Source organism: Plectropomus leopardus, chromosome 4 (assembly GCF_026936395.1).
Source record: "Plectropomus leopardus strain MGB_pleo_1.0 chromosome 4, ASM2693639v1, whole genome shotgun sequence".
NCBI lineage: Eukaryota > Metazoa > Chordata > Actinopteri > Perciformes > Serranidae > Plectropomus > Plectropomus leopardus.
In genome coordinates, this window is record NC_142179.1 from 35,742,026 (window position 1) to 35,763,912 (window position 21,887).

A 21,887-nucleotide genomic window follows, 5' to 3' on the forward strand; every position below is an offset into this window, starting at 1 on the left:
CAAACTACCTAAACATTTAACATGCTTCCTAAACATGCACAATAACACATACATGTATCTTTGAAAAAACTGAGCAACTGTGTCATGCTATAACATGATACAAGTTAATGTTACTATATTAACTGCACCTGTGTTTACATCTTAAGCAGCATGCCTTTTACATTCTAAGCTCAAAATATTGACATTTCTAAAGTGTGGCACTGCCATTTAGACAATTTGCTATCATGTTTCCCTGAAAGCAGCAGATTAAAATTGACAAAATGAACATTATATGAACTCTTTTTGTGACAATGAACAAACACAGCAAAGACATTTCAATTCCATATTTTACTTCAGTGTAATTAAATACACACGTAAAAGTGAAGTCCATTCACTGACATATACAATACACCTTCATACTACAGTTGGTGTCGAGAAAATAACAGACCCACTATCCACAGACACTATACAAAGTAAGCAGCCAAGGCAGCCATTTTGTCTTTAGGTTTTTTAGGATTGCCACGGCGTCCCCTGCCCCGTCCCCGTCCTCCTCGTCTTGCACCCCCGCCCCGGTGCATGGCGTGCCTCATGGTGGCGTGTTTGAGCTCCACCAGATCCTGGAAGACCGGGTCACAGAAAACACATCCAGTGTGCTGGGTCTCACCGGCAGGAAGTGGAGTGCGAGTCTTGTTGAAGTCCACAGCGACCAGAGAGGCATCGCAGGCATCGCAGCTCTCCTGAGCGACCTACGTGAGGAAAGATGAACCAGAGAGGATGCATATAGGATCAAAAGAGGCTGTAAAAGCTGAAACGATAAAACACTCAGGAAAAAAAAAATGAGTGACTATGAAGTCCAGCTTTTACTGAGCGTATAGGCAACAGCTAAAGTACAACAGGACATTCATCGGTCAGCTTACAGTACTGTGCATCACGTCAGTGTTCCTATTAGCACTGTGAATGTGGAAAAGAGTTCTCAACGGGCCGAAAATATTACAACCTGAAACCTGGCCTGTTCGTCATCATCACAGAAAATACAGACCCCAAGCCCAAAAAAAAAGCACTGGTCCGTTTCTGATGCCCAGGACACAACGGTTGTTTGGCGGCATAAGCCACATGCGTCCCCTGCTGAAAATGGACCAGCTCGGTGGATCACTAACTCTCCAAACTGTATTTCCCCGCCTGAAGGCAGGTTTCCATTACAGATTTGCACAAAGATTAAGCGATACTTTCTAAATGTTGATAAAACTAAATTGTGAGATGACTGCGATTCCACTGAGTGATGTTCTGTGACTCCTCCTCTGGTGATAACATTCCAAGAAGCATGGTGATGGATTTTCAAAACAGTAGCAGCTTTGTTTTTATTGCAGCCACCACACTAGCCGTCATTATTTCAGATCCAAGGTGATGTAGGCGTATTATGGAGCCATAATGGAAAGGCAAGCCTCTTATATGTAGGAGCGGCCATGTGTGAGGGATTTCTGGGAGGTGATAGTCCACGATTTCACAGAGGAATTGTGGCTTCAAAACTTCAGGATGATCTGCTCAATTTTTGAAGAGCTATGTGATGCAATAACAGTTCTTGTAGCTCCTGCTGCATCATGAGGGAGCCAGTTCCTACTGACAAGCACATAGCCATAGCATCATGTGACCTAGAAAAGACTAAGAAGTGTTTCCATTGCAGTTTTGTGAAATATGTCGTTTTCAAAAACATGCGAGCGTAAAAACTTTTTTGCAATATATGAGAGAAAATTGATGTGTTTCAATTAGGCGTATTTTATATTCACAATTTACTCTCTGCTACGGCCAAGAGGAAGGACAGGGAGCCCAAAGCTTGGCTCTGCCAGAGTCTTACAATGGTCAGGACAACCCTGCTTTTATTCTGGAAGCACGTTGGCAAAAATGTTGGTGAAAATTCCTATTTAAACAAAAATGCATGTAAACACACCGGGCAATACCATAATGATCAAGGCCATATATTGTGTGATAAGTCAATAACAATTATCATGACAAGCCTGGATATTGTGCCATATTATCTTAGCACAGGACAAAATGTTGGACATTTTCTTACCTGCACTCTGTGTGCGTGTTCAAAGAAGTGCACCACCACGTTGCATTTATTACAGGCCATCCTCCATTTTGGTCCAGAGGTGGGATCAAGCACCAAAACCCCACTATCACACTCCACACACTGTCCAATGCCCAAAGAGTTGAGGGAGTGCTGGCAGGATGGATGGGTGCATTCATTGCATCCCATACCTGGGAAAAGAAGAAACAAAAAACAGGTCAGAATGTTGACTCCCTATTTTTAGGGCTGGTTTCATGTTTGCAGTCAGAGTCCCAAGTTCAAGCTAATCAAGCGACTTTAAAAATAAGAACTCTCAAGAGTTCAGCAGGACAGGAGCTGTGTCCTACCTTTCTTCATGTCCCTGAAGGGCGGGTTGCTAAAGCAGTATGGACACAGCGGGTAGCTCTTGCCCCGGGCCCCAGAGGTCCACAGCACCAGCTCAAAGTCATCCAGCGGACAGCGGAGCTCCTTGTACAGCTTGATGGCTCCGTTTTGGGGAAGACTGTAGGTCTCGTCACAGTGGGAGCAGTGAAGCCTGCTGGGTTTGGCCTGGAGATACACGTCAGGATCAGATGGGATGGAAGGACTTTTGACTTCCACAGGGCTAACCTCATGCCTTTACTGAACCAGCCTCAGAACTGCCTCTGTGTCCATTTATCAAAGGAAAAAGGAGGCTGCTATTTAGCATGTTTGTAGTCCATCTTGTAGTCAGAAGTTATGGTCTTGGATTGGGTTGGGGTTTTTTTTTTTGGACTTTTGGCCTTTGATCAATAGAACAGATTATAAGTGAAAGGGGGAGAGAGAGGGGGTGATATGCAGCAGTTTTAATATGGATCTACCAGAACAGAAAAACATTATACAGTCTAATACTCTATACATCCACTGTATCCAAATACATAAAATGTTCATGCTGCTGCCGCTACCTTGAAACCACTGGATACCATTCAGCACAGTGCCTTTCTATCGATTACTTAAGACTGCAATCACATTCACCACTGTGAGTTTCATGAGAAGGTCAGAGGTCACCACTGACATAAAAAAGACATGAGCTCACCTGTAAGCTACAGGTGTTTGATTCCTCATACAAACTTTCATCAATGACACTGAAAAATAACACTTTGCAAAAGTCACTGAATGTCCGTCCTCAGTGCACATGGAGCGATCTAACCACGCAAGTCCCTCGTCTGACGTAGATCCCACAGGATTTCATATAAGGGTTACCTTGTACACCACTTAACAGTCACACATAACCCACTGCGCATATATTTCAAATACAAAAACGACGACTAAAAGATCTGCAGCCTCATGGTTCATTCATGATTTTTAAAGTGGTTCAGTCATCAGGTGGAAATGCTAATAAAGGAAGCACATCAGCTTTTAGTATTTAAAGCTCTATTATTGAGCTGAATTTTTTGAAGGCCAGAGCTCAGCAGGCAGACATGTGCTCCAGAGAGGAACATCACTGGTGCATTGATGATGCCAAAATTTTATTGTAACAAGACCGTATAGCAAAACTTGTACAAAGTGTTTGAGGGTGGATGAAAGAAGCATGTGATTGTGACAATGTATATGCAAGATGTTAACAAGGTTACTGATCAATTTCTTGGCAGATTGCTGTATTCCAAAACTTGCTTTTTAACCTGTTAAGCCTTCTGTAGACTGTGAGATTTTAGCAATCTCATAAGTTAAGTGCAGCTACCCTCTGCGACATACATCTAATAAACTTGGGTATGACATCAAGTTAGATGTATGCAGACTGTACGATGACATAGCTAACTGAATCGCGGGCTATGACCTACATGCATAAATCACTATAGTGGCATTTATGTGTGTCAAAAAAAGTCTTAAGGTGAAGAGGAGAAGGAGAATGTGAACGAGGTCATGCCTGAGGAAAAGAGGCCAACTTAGTACGCAAATTTTGCAATTAGAGCTCTAAGTATTTATTAGCATCTATTAGAATTTAGCACACACTAGCAGAGTCACACTGATCAGTGCATCATTTCTTGCTGCATTTCTGTTGGTTGGTTAGTAGGTCTTAGTAGCAGTCAGACAGTGAGATGGTCATCCCAAATTTCTGACACCGTCAGAATTTTATCCCGGGTTGTTTTTGATCGCATAACCATGATATCAGCCATCTCTGAACCTCTCTCACTGTGCGACACAGGATCACCATTTTAGAGCCACAACCAAAGATATCGCCACGTTTCTGTCATGATGGTCAACCCTCGTCTGAGGCAGCCCAAAACTCAACAGTGTATACCGGGCTTTAGAGCAGTATGTGAGCCTAATCTATATCCAAAATATTAAAGATAGCCCTCATCTTTTTACCCCACTTAGACATTTTCAGCTGATCAACAGACGAGAACAGAACTCCATAAGGAGGTGACGGGCTATGCAACACATGTAAAGTCAAGTCAACTTTATCTGTACAGATAAAACTGTAAACAGCCAGCGGACAGCAGGCAGAAAGAGACTGTGTGGAATAATGGCTTTTTTGTATCTGACTTGGTGAATCAAGGATTTATTTAGACCAAACTAGAACTGGTGATTGTTGGAACAGTGGTCTTACTATCTAGATTACTAACAAGAGTAACCAAGACGGTGTGGGTGAGTTTTATTTAGTTTCTGTCTGTAATGTATGCTTTATGATAAGTTAACAAAGTAACTATGCCTTGTCAGTCTTCAAGAGAACTTCAAAGAGGTGTCTTGTGTTCTGACTGGTACATGCATTTTTAATCTCTAACATTGTCCCTTTCAAAATGTACAGACCCTCTATGGTCTTGCTTGCTGATAATCACATTTACAATCACGTTTTGTTCAAATAATAACAGTAGTTTTGACTTTTCTGCTGACCTGGATGTACTTCATGAAGCGATGACACTTTCCACAGCGGGACAGTGGCTTCCCAGTGGCAGCAATGGGTGAAAACGAGACCTCCATCAACTCATCCATACCTGTAAATCACAACAGACAGATACTGTGAGCTGGAGTTGTGTAGGAATGAACCAAACTGTGACATGTTTATTTGAAAGTCAGTCTAGCTCATAAGGGGTTCAGGTGAGGCCTGCCTCCTCTTCTTGTTGAGTGGCAACCAAGTTCTTCTACTTGTGGTAATTAAATCCCCTATAGTGACTGTGCAGTTATCTAAACTTGTATTAAGTGTTTAGTTTTGATTTCAGTGGTAATTAAGTCATTGTTATATATTAAAAAAGCCAACACCACTTGGATTTACACAATCAGTACGTTTACGGGCACAGTTAAGTCTAACTACAGTTATAGCTCAATTGGACTACTGTCCTTGTCCCAGTATACAAGCACCAGGGGAGAATCAGTTTATTGACAGAAGTATGTCTGACTCCACCACTACAGGTGGAGATATGCCCAATTTCAGCGAGTTGCTACAGCCCCATATTATTTATACAGTCTATGATATAGAACAAATCACAATGATAACTAATTATCTACAAGAACTTAGGGGTAGAAAACCATCATCATCATGTACATATAATGAAATGGTGCTGAGCAAACTTTATTGATTAGTTTTAGGCTGCCGAAAAAAACCCAATATCAGTTTAAGGGTACACTATATTTAAAATATTTTTACCACTTTACCTTGCTGTAAGACAGCTCTTACCGATGGGGATTTGAAGCTGGTATATCAAAAATACCAGACTCCATAGAGGAAAACAGTCATTTTACTCCACTGAACGGTAGAGTTGCTGATCTATCGCTTCCTCCATCAGTTTTTGTGTAGTGTAAAGAAGAGAAAATATTCAAATATAGTGAACACTTAAACTGATAATAATTTTTTTAGGTGGCTAAAGTATGTTTTACTGCTTCCCTGTCCACAGCAGTGCATCACTTAGCTTCCGTGCCGGTGTTGTGGGACTATACTTTATTTATCAGAGGAGTTGTATGTCCCTCACCTAAACCAAAATTAAAAACATAAGTCCCTCCCCAATCCTTAATTCAAAAAATAACAAAAAATAAAAAAGCCTGACCACTTTTGCATTACCCCTTCCACCCTCACAAATAACACACAGTCTCTATTCCTAGCCGATGTGGCGATAGTGAGCATGAACAGAACGCCCAGGCGGTGTTAACATTACAATGAAGCTTGACTTCCGATTGCATTGAGTATGTTAGTCCGATTTCAAGAAATTTGATTTAGTCCAATTTCAGTCAGACTAACATGTTTACTTGTATTTTAAAATCCCAGTTTAGTTAGACTAACACAATAATTGGTTCTTTTCTATCATCATGTAAACGTGCTGAACGTTGCCCTTTTTTGCATACAGTCCCTTAAAGGAGCCCACACCCGAGTTCCTTTTCGAGTGGCTGCTGTGAACTTACTGGGGATGGAATCCACAAAGTAGTGAAACTTCCTCTTGAAGATATCCAGCGTGTGCTGCAGGACTTGTTGGTAGTTGGCTTTACCCTGAGCGATAAGGTTCAGCTGCTTCTCCACAGCGCTACGTATGGTGGGCAGCACCAGCTCTGCATCTGCAAAGCACACAAACACAGTCGATCATGGGTATTTACATAGCATCATATAAAAGCCACTTACAATTTCACGTCTCACTGATGATATAGTATCTCTTACATTTTAATGAAGTGGACCATTCTGTCTGGTCCCATGTCCTAAAGGGTTGATTATATGGGACTATCTGCATTAGTAGACATGGTGTCCAAAGACGATTCAGCAAAGTTCTAGAAACTGGCAAAACTTCAAATCTCATATACGTACATGTCAGAGGATGTAAAATAATAGAAGGCAAATTACCTGTCTTGTAGTAGCCATGTACCAGGACAATGCCTAGGTTGGTTGGCTTCAACTTGCGTCCATTCTCTACAGTCACATAGTTCCTCTGGCAGATGTTGTTGATGTGGACAGGGATGCTGGCATCAGTACCTGAAGGTCGGCGGTCAGGAGACATCATCTATTAAACTGTTCATTATTATTATATTATATTATCAACAGCACTCAGTAGATCAATGCTGTCATGCAGGTCCTCTTCAAAATGTAGTGCCTAATAAAGACCAGGATCCAGCAGTGAGTACTGACTCGTACTAATAGAGAAACCCAGAAATGAGCCCTCAAACCTGGAAAACCATTAGCATTTCACCACCTCCGGTACCCTTGTCTCAAAGCCAATGGGTTTTTTGAATGGACATTTAGTTAAGAGCCTTAAAAAAGGTCTGTTGTTAACACTAGCTGAAAAGAATTTCAGGTTTTGTTCTAAGACATAAAATATGTCAGTAGATACCCAACTCGTGAATTTTGAAGCATTTATGTGTCTAAAAAAAGGTAGTTGCTAATTTGGCTAAATGAGACTACAGAGCTTTATCAAGCCAAACCACACAGATCACGGCTTTAGAGCCTTGTAGTGGTTCCGACGCAAATGTAGTGTAGGTCGTTAGAGGCTGATCACACCGAGACACGTCGCTCAAAAAGTGTTTCCCTATGGTACAGAGTGAACAGATATAACATAAACAGCTCTTATGTTCACCATGAAGTGCTTAGGTTTGTTATGTTATCCTTAAGGTGTGGAGGTTTACCGATGCCATGTTTCTCCATGAGGGTGATGAGCTCAGCCTCGGTCAGGTAGTCCGGGGGGCCGGTCTGCTTTTCTACCAGCTTGATCTCGTCCACTGTGAAAGAGTCTCCACGCTCACAGACTGGCAGGGCCTCCTCCAGAGGAATGCCCTGCCACGGCATCACATCTGTGTAACCTGGAAACAGATTTTGGATTTTCAGATTTAACTGAATTCTTGCTTGGCGAGCTAAATGTGTGGCCAGTCGGCTTTACCTGGTGATATCAGGGTTTTGCCACTACACGAGAAGGCCTCTGTGCCAATGCTGAAGTCTATGGTGGTCTGTAGGTACTTGCAGTCCTGACTGACAGTGGCTATGAAATGACGCGTGATGTAGTCGTACAGTCGCCAGCCGTCACTTCCTGTGAAACAGCAAAAGATGAAGAACCAGGGTAAGGGGCTGAATATGAAGGATGAAGAGCAACATGGAGCTGTTGTCTGTCAGACAGGTATGTGAATTGTTTTAACAGAACTGCTGTAGCTTGAAGTGTATGTACAAGCAAAGAGGGAGGTGCCAAGTTTGAATGGTAAATCGAGCCTTTGAAACAAAAATCACTTTAATCAGTTAGACTAAGGATTGTGTTCTGCTAATCAATGGAAAAAACATGCTCTGTCATTTACTGCTCAACTATAAACAAGAAACTAGAATAACCACCTGGCGGTTTCACCTGAAAAAGCATCACTACAACAGATATCCTTCATATAGGCCATTTATAAGATTCATGTAAAAACGAGGAGAAAAGAGACAGTGAGGGGGGGCGTGGTGGTAGAGAGGGAGAGTTAGACAGATATCAGATTTGAATAATTTTCATATTGACTCCATGTGGACATTTGTGCCAAATCTGAAAAACTTCCCCCTAGGAATTCTTGAGATATGAGATATATGAGAATGAGAGATGGACGCAAAGTCACTGTGACCTTGATCTTCACCATCAAATTCTAATCAGTTTATCATTGAGTCCTATTGGACGTTTGCACCAAAATTGAAGAAATTCCCTCCAGGCGTTCTTGAGATTTTGCATTCAAGAGAATGAGATGGACTTGAGGACATACAATGTAAAAAAAAAAAAAAAAAAAAAAAAAAAATAAAAAAAAAAAAAAAAATTCTTATTAGTCTGTCATCAGTCCATCATTTATCATCATTTATGATAAAATAATTATTTTGATGGCTGACATCTTGCCCTCACTATCCATTGCCTAATGAGCTGTATGTCTCACCCAGTTCTCCTTCTGAGGCAGAACGCATGGGAGTGATCGGTGGATGATCTCCAGCATCAGTTCCTTTCCTGGGTCGGTTTATTCCAGCTGCAAGCAGAGCTTTCACCTGATGGAGGAGCAACACATTTTTAAAAACATACATATATGTGTATCCATATCCGAGCATTAATAGAAAAAGTCTGTTTGTGTATCAGTACAGTGCTGGCCTTAAATGTATCAAGGGCATGCATCCTTTCATGTATTTTTGGCCCTACAATGGTTCTCACCTCCTCTGCCCAGACGGGGTTGTTGGTCTGCTGCTTCAGTGTTCCCTTCAGGTCAAAGTTCTCAGGGTAGTGGGTGGTCTCAGTACGTGGGTAGCTGATGTAGCCCTGTGTGTACAGGCGCTCTGCGATCTGCATGGTATGCTGCGGGCCCATGCCTGAGACATCAGAGAGGGTCACATTTTATCCTCTTCTTCTTACACTTCTTTTGCTTTGTGAGGACTAAACTGAAGCTTACTGGGTTTCATTCTGAATTAGGGTGAAGGCTGGACCGCCAGAATACTGGACTGCATACTAGATTTTATCCTACAGAATTTGAGTTGAATCTTTTCAGATTCTAGTCATCCAATTTTTATATCATAATTAGGGCTGTCAAACTAATTTTTTTAATCACGATTAATTACAGAATTTCTATTATATAATTTCTATAGGCTAGTTATTGCATTTAATCACATTTTTTAATCAGATGTTTTCGATTCCATTATTTTACATTACAAAACAGTTTTGAAGTGCATATTAACAAGATAAAGCAATAATTTCCAAATTGTCTTGAATCAAATGTCAGCAAAAACTGCATGAGACTAGCATGAAGTGGGCAAGTCTGTTAAGGGGAGACTCATGGGTACCCACAGACATGAAAACCTAGATACAGAGTTCATGGTTTGATGTGCATCTGCGCCCTATTTTGGGAGGTCAAGATCTGCTATGATGCAGATTTCACCACTGTAACCTGCTTAATTCTGAGCTGATTTTCAAAAAAAAATGTTTTGTTATAAACATCAGAAAGTGAACATGATAGTGGTTACTTGTCTGAATTAATTTCAGTTACTGGAGGCAATCTAAGCCTCAGCTCTATGACAAAACAGTAATCTCCTGAATAACCACAACACTGGGACATGCAGGCTACGACTTATCATCACTACCAGTATCATCACTCTAGCTTTAAAAGTCAACCTGGTACAGAGTCTTAAAGACAGGGATGTAAGCCGGCGATTAAAGTGATTAAAAAAGTTAATTCATTAACTAGGAGGTGGAGGTTTCACTATTCTTATTACATTTCTTAGACAAAATGCTGATGAGAAGTGAATAAACAGCAGACTTATCCCAAATATTGACTCTAATTGATTTCATTACCTAGAGAATAAAGAATGATGAAAAGCTGCTCATGTTGATGTGAACATACCTAAAGCAGAGCTGGCCACTCTCAGCATCTCCACGGTGTTTAAGGCCTGGGGCCTCTGCTTCGCCTTCTCTTTCTTACTCACTGACTCCACCTGTGTTAACAAATGTATCACATTCACTATATAAGAGGTTTCAGAATTCATCTAGAATTCAATACTAATATGCCTGAAAATGCATATTTAATGTCCATTCACGGACCATGCACATACTAGTGTAAACAGGAAGCAGATTATCTAACTTGCTGCCAGTTGCTTAATTACAGAAATAAAAACTGTGGAGATGGTGAAAAGTCAGACCAGAGACTTTTTTGCTCAGATGCATTAAGAAATGAAACCTGAGTATCACGTGGTCAAGGCAGTGCAAAACAAAATCGAAGTTGTCCCAAAGCAAATATGAATACACAGAGTGAATCAGGCTCCAGTTGATTTAAATCCATGTAGACATTCTAGTCTATACTATTAACATGACCTAAACCTTAGTCAGGATTATAGCCTTACCAATACTAGATTTTTGAAGCCAATAATGTTATTGATACTTGACACAAAGATATATTGTCCCATATTTGTTTATCATTGTCATTGTCTATTTTGATTAGGTTACATTTGTTACTTCAGCTGTAAAAATGAACTTGTCAGTGCTCTATGCTGGGCAAAAGATTTGATGGATACACTTTTTTTAAGACCTCAAACCCGTCTCAAACTCAAATCTACAGCAGTTTCTTTTATCGAGGAAATATATCAGGCAGGCTTCTTTATGTTCCAGTGAATGCCTCTTGTGTACTGGTTACACTTTCTGCTGGTGGCCATGAACTTACATTATTATTTCAAATGTGACATGGCCTACCTAGGTCACTGACAAACATTAAATGCTTCAACATCTTAAAAATTTACAGGAATTTCTAAATTTTAAATATTGTTATCATTATATCAGTCCAGCTATTTCCCATATGTTCAACCATGCTGCAGACACATTGCTATTAAATAAAATCATTATAAAACAATGAATTTGCTCTTACCTTGGCCTCCCTGGATGTCTTGGCCAGGTTGACAAACATCTGACCCACCTCCCTGTCAAAGACCCTCACCCTGTGCCAGTCCAGCGTCAGTGGGCTGTCCTTCCCTTTGAACACCTGACCAAAACACAGCATGTCTCTCAGTACATATATATCAGGATATGAAGCGATGCTTGCCTCTGTGTCAGCAGGACTTAAACTGGATTTACCTTTGCCTGGAGAACCCAGTAAGTCTCTGGTTTAAAGGACTGGATCTTGTCATGGCGCTCCACACAGAAGCCTAGTGTTGGGGTCTGGCATGGTCCGAAAGAGATCAAGGAGGAGTCGAGGTTGCCGTACTTACCCTGGAAATACTTAGTCTGGAACCTGAAAATTTTTCAACAAACGACAGGCTTAGATTTCATTCATTATGACCTAAGGTAAGCTGGATCAAGCTGGGTTTTCATTACAGATTTGCGCAAAACTTGAGCACCATTTTCAAAATGTCAAAAAAACACAATTGTAAGATGACTGCATTTCCATTGAGTGATGTTCTGTGACTCCTCCTCTGGCGATAACATTCAAAGAAGCATGGTGATGGATGCTCAAAATATGAACAGGTTTATTTCTATTGCAGTCACCACACTAGCCATCATTATATCAAATCGAAGGCAACATAGGTGTTATGCGAGCGATAACAGAAAGGCAAGCCTTTTATACGGGGGAGCGGCCACATGTGAAGGATTTCTGAGAGGTGATAGTCCATGATTTCACAGAGGAATTGTGGATTCAAAACTTCCAGATGATCTGTTCAACATCTGAAGAGTTATCCAAGTTATATAGATGCATTCATTTATTGTGGGTGTTACAAACAGACATCTGCAGAAAATCAAGTACGAGGTGGCACTGTGTGGTAGAGCCAATGTCTGGCTGTGGAGAGCAGCGTACCGGGTGAAAGCACAGCCGATGCGCAGATCCAGCTCCTGTCGTGCGTCCACTGACAGAGCTTCATTGCGGTTGGGCTCACCCAGGCGATTCATGGCATTCCAGATGTCAGTGTCAGTGATGGAGCTGAATTTGGCACGGTAAACGGTCCGCTCCCGACCATTTCCCTTGTTCATCACTGGCTGGATGGCATCCAGTACCTGGGAGGGAAGAGAAGTAGTGACTGAAACATAGAAAGATCAAAATAAAAATAACTACATTTTCAGACATTTACTGCTATCCATACAATCTAAGACCTTAGTCACCGTAAAGGTTCTGCATTTGAATATCAAAGCATTAATATAGCAGCAAACCAGTATTTGCTATGCAAAGACATTGTAATGTCTTTGCATAGCAAATACAAGTAATGGCGTCCTAAGCATGAATGCAGTCATGCTCCCTCTGTGTTTGTTGTGATCCGAGCTTCTCTTTGCAGGTTTTCCTAAACATTCATTTATTTGGCAGCCTGCCATAATCAAAACATCTGCTGCCAGATTTTCTATTTTTGGAGCTGGACCATTCATTAGGAGCTCTGTTGAAAAATATATACCATTTGTTTATTTATAGCACCAAACTGTTGGAGCGCAGGGCCTAATCTGGGGACAGGTGGAGCAGCAGAATGTCAGACACATTGAAACTGAAACTTAAATGATCCCTGTGCGAGTTATGTCCAGACCAACAAATTTCAACAATTTTCCAGCCTTTGAATCAAATTGCGCAAAGTGGTTCTGAGAGGAAAAAGAGCTCATGAAGAGTTCTGCCTGCACTGCGCTCACGGACCCGTAAAAATGTCACACAAGATTAAAAAGAGAAGTTTGCTTCCTGTTGGGTTAGCGGAACAACAAGCTGTAAACACAACATTTGGAGGTCTTCAAGCTTGCGTTGTGATTGGATCTCAGCAGATGTAAATGCAATCTGTATAGCAGGATCACATTGTTAAGAACCCCACCCCACAAAACTCAAATTTGAATATGAAGATCTGATATGAGGGCACATCACAAAAACAAGAATATATTTTTATGAATACCAGGGATAAAGACCAATGGATTGGATGCCATTATCCAAATAACAAATCCAGCTGCAGATCTCATGTTAATAGCACATGTAAAGGGGACGTTACGTACCTCAAAACAGATGTTCTCGCCTTCTTTATCACAGTCCAACCATAGAACCACATAGTCACAGCCTCTGGCTTCAACCTGACAGCACATCAGAAACTGGGGTGAGCATCAAAGATACAAGGCACACTGGCAATGCAGAGACCACCAATGTCATGCGAAAACCAATCACAGGGTCAACATCACTTGCCTGGAGGAACTTGACCATGTTGAGTTTGGGGTTGGCCTCCTTTTTTTCTGTTGGGGCTTTGCTGAACAGTTCTGCTGGGTCCACCTTGTCCCAGTTGTTGTACTTCCCTGAAAGAAAAATGGGACGAAGCTCTTAACTCTTTCAAACCTGGAGCGACATCTCTTTTCTTGCAGTGCTTTTAGATGCCTTTCAAGTATTTAAAAATAAAACAGCCCTGAGCAAATTGGTGCAATTTTATTCAAAAACATGAGAAAAAGGGCAAATGCAAGAAATTAGTACATTTAGAAAATGATGGGGTTTTTTTGTTTTTTTTTTAAAAGCTAAGGAAAAATGTCTAGGGAAAAACTTATGATTATAATTATAATTATATACTTATAATTATCATAATTACATATTTAAAATCATTTTACAGAATTAAATAACTTTCTATTTATTTTCTAACTTTCTTCTTTCATTGCTAATTTTTAGGGATACATTTACTTTTTTTTTTTTACTAATTTCTTGCTCATTTTGGGGTAGTTTCTGGTATTATTGCTCATTGCTTTATTCCTTTGTTTTTTTAAAAAAAAGAAAAAAAAGAATTCAAGCTAATATGCTCAGGTTAAACTATTTTAGTAAGAAATAATAAGAACCTTAAATTGAGAGTTTGGATGTTGAAGAGGGCTAAATTCAACTGTTCTGTAAGAAAGACTAAAATAATTTAAAAAAAACTGTATGTTAGCTGTGATTTGAGATGTTGTACTAAACTGCAGTATGCAGCATTTTTCTATTGTTCTTTACTTCCTGTGTGTATGTGAATGCAGTAGACAAAATATGCGACTACATCTTAAGCCCAGCAAGAAAATGTCACCGGTGAAAGTTAGGTGAGTCAGGGTGAGCAGGACCTAATATGGACGATACGCACCAATGAAATCCAGACTCATAACATGTCCACAAACAGAAGTCATCTTGAATCGTACAGTTTGGCCCTGGAAGCTGCCGGAGTAGTCGTGCACTGAGCATGCTCCATTGAGCCCCTTCCGACTTGTGCAGTTTCCTAAGACCAAAGAGAACAGAGAGGGTAGCAATCATTCAGAACAGTCATTCAAAGGTGAAGCCGTTTAAAGGCCACATATTTGGCATTATATTAAAATAAAAATGATAACTATAAAAAACTGCCACCCTTATCTTCTATCAAATGCAAATATTATTCTCTTAAAGCAATTCAAGACAATTAAATTTCCTCTGACTAAAATGCAATTTGCTTTTATACAAACTAGAGCCTGAACGATATGCGATTTTTGAGACAGATACCAATACCGATTTTATAGTGGAAAAATTCACCGATAAACAATATGGTGACCAATATAGTGAATTTTTGAACTGGAATGAAAAAAGATCATTTCTATGTGGAGTGTGCACGGATTTAGCACTGATATGACTAAGAAAAGTTTTCTTAAACAAACAACTTTTATTTAACAATGTACTTATTTAACATTACACACAAACAAAAAAAAAGAAATAAAAATAAAATAAATATCAATACTGTATGTGCTCAGCATCAGTCTTCACTGACCATTCAAAAAAAAGAATATAAAAATAAAATACACGTCTGAACTGTATGTTCCTATGCATATAGGAAAAAATATACGCCGATGCCAATATGCTCCGATATGTCTGTGAAAGGCTCATATCGGCTGGTAATATCTCGAATACAAACAAATATCTCTTACTGTACATTCATTCCTACAAGATGCATTGATTAATACTTCAGAAAATGTGGATTGATTTTGTCGAACTTTTAAAATGCACTCAAAAACTTGAGCAAAAAATGACGTAAGACGTGGAGCTTGAGGTCGGAGTGGTGGTGAGTGAAGCAGGCTATGAGACCTCCGAGCTGTGTCCCCTTTCACGTACATGAGTGGGGAATGATGTTCCTGCCTTAGTTACCTCGACTCAATGCTACACGCTGTCATCTATGAATTAAATTATTCTCTCAAGGCTGAATGCTAATGACCGGAACATGGACACACACCAACATGTCTTCCCCCGCCTGACTACCACACACACGACCCCCACACAAAGAGAGGAGGGTAGCAATCCAGACAAGAACAGGACATATAAATAGAGGCATGTCCAGAGTCAGGTCACAGATCAACTCCAAGTCTCCAAAGGACACATTGAAGACCAAAAAAAACAACGAGAAAATAAAGCAACCACAACAAGAAACAGACGCTCCATCACGCCAGTCTGCCGTCATCAACTTTAGCTATGGAACAGCTCCAGGTAAGAAACCTGCCTTAATGATGATGGTGTTTGTAGCAGCTACCATATAGTCACACTTACACTAGTTCTGTCTTTAAAGGATCAACTCGTCAAAGTCTACCTTCATACAATACTAACACACCAATATGCACAGTGAAATAGATATGGCTAGCTGTATTCGTTCTTTCTATCCATACTGGCAGTGAGATACATGGTAGCAGGATAATAAGACATGGGAACAAACTCGACAGTCCTTGTGTGCAGAGTTGCATTGTAAAGTCTAGCAGAAGCTAACAATAACCTTCAGCAGTCTGAGTTTGTTTTTTTAAATCAAGTTATTCAAGTCATTTTTTAGTACAAAACATGGAATTTCAACCTGTTTTTGCAGTAGTGGCCAAAATTATAGTTTGAACTGATGACGGCTTTGATAATAAGTCGTGGGAGCATGGGATTTTACAGATAATCTATCCAACAGTTTGTTGGGGTTTTTCAATTAGAACAGATGTTACAACTAAAAAATTAGTCTTGGCAGCAAATATAGTATACCATAAAAAAAAGGGAGGCCAAAAACTAAACAAAACTAAAAAAAAAAAAATCCAGCTTTTCTATTTTCAAAAACTGCCATCTTTCCTTTTGTAGTATATGTTAGTTTTTCCAAAGCAACACATGTTGAGATATAATTAATATATTGCTTTATAATTGGTTTGTTCACATCTTTCCATCCTATAGCTATTGCTCACTTAGCTTGAAAGAGACACAAGTCTATTAGCACACTGTCACACTTCTTGGTCATAAAATCACCTGGATAGATGCACCATTTTGGCCGACAAGGGATTTGTTATCTAACAAGTGTTAAGATAAAAAATATATATGTATATATTGTCACATGAACAGAGAGGGAATTGCAATGTTTGATTTTGTCATTATCATTAAAATAAGAGATTTGAAAATGTTGAGATATATATTGAATATTGAGATATAGCCTTAAAGTACCACAACAATTTTCAGCCCATATTGCCCAGCCCTATTACTATATTTAAATTTGGACAGCTCTGTGTGAGGACAAATAGACAAACACAAGACATCCTTAGGTAACTGAGACAGAGAAATCAGTGCACATTAAAACCCCGCTTCCTCTCTGTATCCAGCTTGTGCGTGTCTTTCTGCTGTGCCTGCTGGCCCTCGACTCCTGTCTGTCCTTGCCACTCAGCAGTCAGTGTGTGGATGAGTCCTTCTGCACATACAACCTGCAGGACTACTACAGCCAGCTGGTCAACCTGCCCAGCCGCATCAACGAGCGCAGCATCGCAACCTGGACTTACGTGTGAGTATACACATATGCATCACACATTCTCAACTAAAGTTCTGAAATGGTTATTCGATTAATCTCTGAAAAAGCCAAGCGACAAATTTAACAGAATACTTAAAAATCACCAACGTGGGCTGGTTTAACCTTCTAACATGTGTTTTAATGCTGATTCTTTACTCTTTGTATCACTTCAAATTGTAGTCAGAAAAAAAAAAGAAATTAAAATATTAATATTTGAAAACCAGGAATTTAGAATTTACTATTTTCACTAGTTCTCCAAGGTCCTCAGAGGTGGACATTTGGCATAATCTGTTCTATATCTCTTGTTTCATATCACTGGAAATTGGCTCTTCTTATGTTTTGGATTGTTGCATGGACAAAACTAAATATATGTTAAAATTACATTCTGGCAATGAGTATTTTTGAAACTTTTTTCCAGCCTTTTTTTCTGAAGCATGAGGCAGAAAATGTTTTGTTTCTTTTTTGTTTTTAAAAAATTACTAAAACGACTATTAGACTATCAAGTTGCCAATTAATTTTCTGTTGATCTACTAAATATCTACTAATATTCACACACAGATACGTTTTGAAGGGATCCCTTTGTATGACTGAACATTTTTTGGCACACGGTGCAGAATTATCCAACACAGTGGATGACTGAATTAGTCGTTTTAATGAAGAATTGACAAAGATTATAAAACAGGGCCCTACTTTAGTAAAGGACAGTGCCACAGCTGTATAGTGACTGCTTGCTTGCCATATTGACACACTACAATGACTGACTGAAAGCCTGTCTCTGATCGCTCACCAGAGAGAACATCGACTTGAACCGGGTGCCTCAGGTCATCCACGAGGCTAGCTGCCACACCAGCCACTCCTGCAGGGGGCTGGACACTGCCTTTGGTCTAGAGAGCATCCCCGTGTCCCTGAGGATGCCTGTCCTCAGGAAAAACCCCAGCTGCTTCCCCACAGCCAGCTACTCTCTGGAGTTTGAGCTCATCACTATAGCTTGTATATGTGCCATCTCCAGACACACCTGAACAGGGCTGACTGCTCGAATGTCCATTTAGATCAGATGGTGCATGAGCTAAAAGTGGTGGTTTCTGAGACATACATACATTTATTTATTTATTTATTTATTTATTTATTTATTTATTCATTTTAAGTGACAATGCACTTAAGTCAACATCACTGTAAATGTGCCCGTGTTAGCCAAAAGGCTACTATTCAACCGCTGTCCCTGGCCTGATGTGTATTTAGCCATTGAAACAACAAATATAACAAATAAAACACAACATTTCACTCACTGTCATTGTTTTCCATTAAACACTCAAAATCTCAGCATTCAATGCATGCCTGTTAACCAAACAGCATGGGAGAAAAACTGATTTGTAAAGTGAAACTGTCTTGTTTGGGGGTTTTACAGGTTTTAATCGGTTTAATCACCTAGTCTGTTTGCTTTTGAGTAGAAGAGACCTCTGCAGAAAGGTCCGCTCACAGTTAAAAAAGACAACAAAAACAACAAAAGAAAACCTCAACACAAAATAAATTCTAATCGTGAGAATCCTCAGCTAGTTACAATCTGCAACCCTCACTGCTAAATCCCCCTAAACCTTCCACGCTGTTTTTTGTTAAGGTCCTATATTGTATTTCTTTTTCAATAATAACGTAGGTAAAAACTGCAAAAGTAAAAAAATTAAAAAGCTCAATCCACAAAGAAATGCACATGGTCTGAAATCATAAACTACGCCTCAACTTGAGCCATTAGGACTTCCATGAATTTGTGATGTCACAAATATACTATATAGACTGTTTCAAACTATGTTTCAAGAAACAGTCTGCGTAGCGTATCGTATATAGTATATAGTTTATATAAACATAAACATGCTAAATGGGTCCCCTTGCATATCCTGCTGGAATGTTTTACTCTGTATGTGAATGACAACAGCTGACAGGAAGTAAACATGGACAACTCAAGCAGTTGCCTTGCCGTGCAATTCCAGTGAAAAGATCTATCTATGAAGTTAGAGAGTGCTGCTACAGTGCCGTTAGTCTTTTGTGTGGCTGCAATAACAGTGTGGAGATGCAGAGAGCACAGATCATGGATGTATGAATGGGATGTGGGCCCCTGTTCATTCCTGTGAAAGCTGCTCAGTAGCACATTAAGCAAAAACTTTCTATTTCCTCTGTGTGAGCGCACCCGCATCTTCTGTATAATGGGGCCCATAAAGCATGAGCACTAGAGACCTACAGCCAACTGTGGCCGAGTGTGCTCGAGCAGCTAACTTCACTAGGTAAAATTTGCTTCAAAGCAGAGACCGCTGATAAAGCAAGACAGCCAAACTATAGATTCACTTCCTGTACCTGTGTCACATAGGTTTCACAGACTAGTGACGGCCCTGAGTCTATTTCTTCCAGTAAAAAAAGTGAACAAGAATACAGATTATGATCATTACCTTAGTGCAATAGTCACTGAAGTAAATATTGGACCCTGAACATTCCGAAATTGCATTTTTTCATACGGAAAAATCAAGAGACAATAAACTTTGTTCAGGACATGTCTCAGCAAACTCTCACAAGATTTGGCAACAACTGACATTGGTTGATTTTAACGGGTTTTTTTTAAAGAAATTAAGCTAGCAGATAAGAACAAGCAGCAAAATGAGGAACAAACATCAAACATGTACTGCATATAGTGTAGTCTTCTTTTGAATCATATTTCAGTCATCCACACAAAGTTAACACTTCTAAACGAGGTGGGAGTATGAGGGGAAGAGATGACCACTACCACTTAGGAGACAGGAAGTGAATACCATATCGTATCATAGGCGCAGCGTGTAATGAGGTACTGTATCTACTGTTACAGAGTATCTTTGTTCAAAGCCTCTCGCTGTTCTTGGGAGCTTGGCGCAGATATGGAAAACCCAGAAATACTGAGCAATCAGAGTGGACTGGGCTTTTTGGGAGTGGAGCTTAAAGAGACAGTCCTTTAAACAGAGCGTATCAGACAGAGAGTGGATACAAGTATATTTAGGCAGACAGTGTAAGTAATATACTGTGTTTTCTGAATATTAAAGCATGAAAATATGTTGTATTAGAAACCTATGATAAAAGAATGAGCCTGAAAATAAGCATAATATGGGATCTTTAAGTGTCATAATTCAGAGTACGCTTACACACAGGGAAACAATCAATGTGACAGGGTTAATTAAACCAAATAGTTGTTTTACCAAGCCATGTAAGACAGCATCCAGTGTTAAAGACAGCAATAATGGCACTGTATTCATCAACAAAGCCAAATGATTAAGGAATACTTTCCTGTATTGCTATTAGCATGCGGCTGTCCTTACATACAAAATTATAAAGTAAATATATTCCATGGCAATAGACTGTTACTCACCTTTAGAGAGGATTTTGGCAATCGACTGAGCCAAGGATGGTTTCTCTGCTACCATCAACACAGTCCTCATTGTGAATGAATGCTAACAGCTCCACTAGCAACCTCCAGTTAGTCCGTTCACAAGCAGTAAAATGCGATGAAAGCGCAACGTTACTGCTGTTCTCTCACACCTGATAAACGACTGTTAGCAACAAGCACTGCACGACGAAGACAAAATGACAATTTAGAATATAATTGTTGCTAAAAGCACTGGCTAACGAGCTATGCTAACTACGACAGCAGCCATGACAGTTTACACATGATTTTCTTCCGGTGTCGAAAAGTGCCGGGTGTGACGTATGACGGCAGCCGCCACGGAGCCCAAGTCCAACCATAGACTGACCATCACGTTACCGCTGCTCTGAACCCTTCAGCTCAGCCTCTGAGCCTGTACCTCCGGGATATTATCTGTAATTATATGATAATCCAGACCACAGTTCCCTTAAATATTTATTGAACTGTTTTATCTTAAACGCTTATTTTTTCATTCACAAACAGAAATTCTCAAAATCAACTCCTGAGTTTGTACCTTTACTCCTGGAATTGAAAGCTCTTCTTAGGTTTGTCTGGAAAATTATGCTACTTTCCAAATTTCCCTGAATACTCTGTCTGAATGTAATGTGTTTATGTATGTTTATTGTATTTTTGTTTGGTTTGGTTTCTTGCTTTGTATTTTTTTATTTACCTATTTATTTTCTCATCTGTTTAGTTGTCTGTATCAGTCATGTATTGCATTTTTACATTTTTACTTGAATCCTCCATATATATGGATACACATATATATATATATATATATATATATATATATATATATATATATATATACAATCACACACACACATAAATAAAAACAAATATACCCCAAACAACCAGGAGATGACTTCAAACACAAAATGACAACAAAAGTACTACTAAATGACACGATATGCCACAAATATACCGCAAAGAGACACAAACTGACTTTGAAGAGACAGAAAACAACAACAAAAGCATGCAAAGAAACTAGCAAGAGGCACAAAATGACCTCTAAGAGACATAAAACAATTGCAAAGAAACATAAAACAACCACAACAGCATGCAGAAAAGGTGGTGGGGCCTTTGTTTTGTCTGTGCCCAGGGGCCCATTGTCTCATCATCTGCCCATGTGTGTACAGAAATCTAGTAGAGGACTGTTACACTGACTACAGGAATGTGATGACCTGCCTTATTTACATGTATTTATTTATATTATGTCAATGTGAATAATAATGATAATAACTGTATTACTCTTATATCATTTTTTGAATTATTTATTTTATGTATTAATCCTA

The 21,887-nt window shown here is 39.6% G+C and overlaps 2 protein-coding genes across 2 annotated transcripts; one reads left to right on the forward strand and one right to left on the reverse strand.

Annotated features, from left to right (window-relative positions):
• Positions 1 to 308: 308 nt before the first annotated feature.
• Positions 309 to 20,887, reverse strand: top3b (DNA topoisomerase III beta). The gene is made up of 18 exons (XM_042489057.2): positions 20,539 to 20,887; positions 14,490 to 14,621; positions 13,586 to 13,692; positions 13,402 to 13,476; positions 12,242 to 12,438; positions 11,524 to 11,680; positions 11,318 to 11,431; positions 10,304 to 10,394; positions 9,124 to 9,278; positions 8,858 to 8,963; positions 7,855 to 8,001; positions 7,604 to 7,777; positions 6,828 to 6,956; positions 6,398 to 6,547; positions 4,898 to 4,998; positions 2,392 to 2,593; positions 2,048 to 2,235; positions 309 to 725 (listed from the first exon to the last, which is right to left on the reverse strand). Exons 1-18 carry the CDS (start codon positions 20,606 to 20,608, stop codon positions 444 to 446), a joined length of 2,577 nt encoding a protein of 858 aa, XP_042344991.1. The 5' UTR covers positions 20,609 to 20,887; the 3' UTR covers positions 309 to 443.
• LOC121945054 (interleukin-25) lies at positions 15,440 to 18,421 on the forward strand. Its single transcript, XM_042489058.2, has 3 exons — positions 15,440 to 15,850; positions 16,978 to 17,153; positions 17,950 to 18,421. The coding sequence occupies exons 1-3, from the start codon at positions 15,836 to 15,838 to the stop codon at positions 18,176 to 18,178; spliced, it is 420 nt and encodes a 139-aa protein (XP_042344992.1). The 5' UTR covers positions 15,440 to 15,835; the 3' UTR covers positions 18,179 to 18,421.
• Positions 20,888 to 21,887: the final 1,000 nt, after the last annotated feature.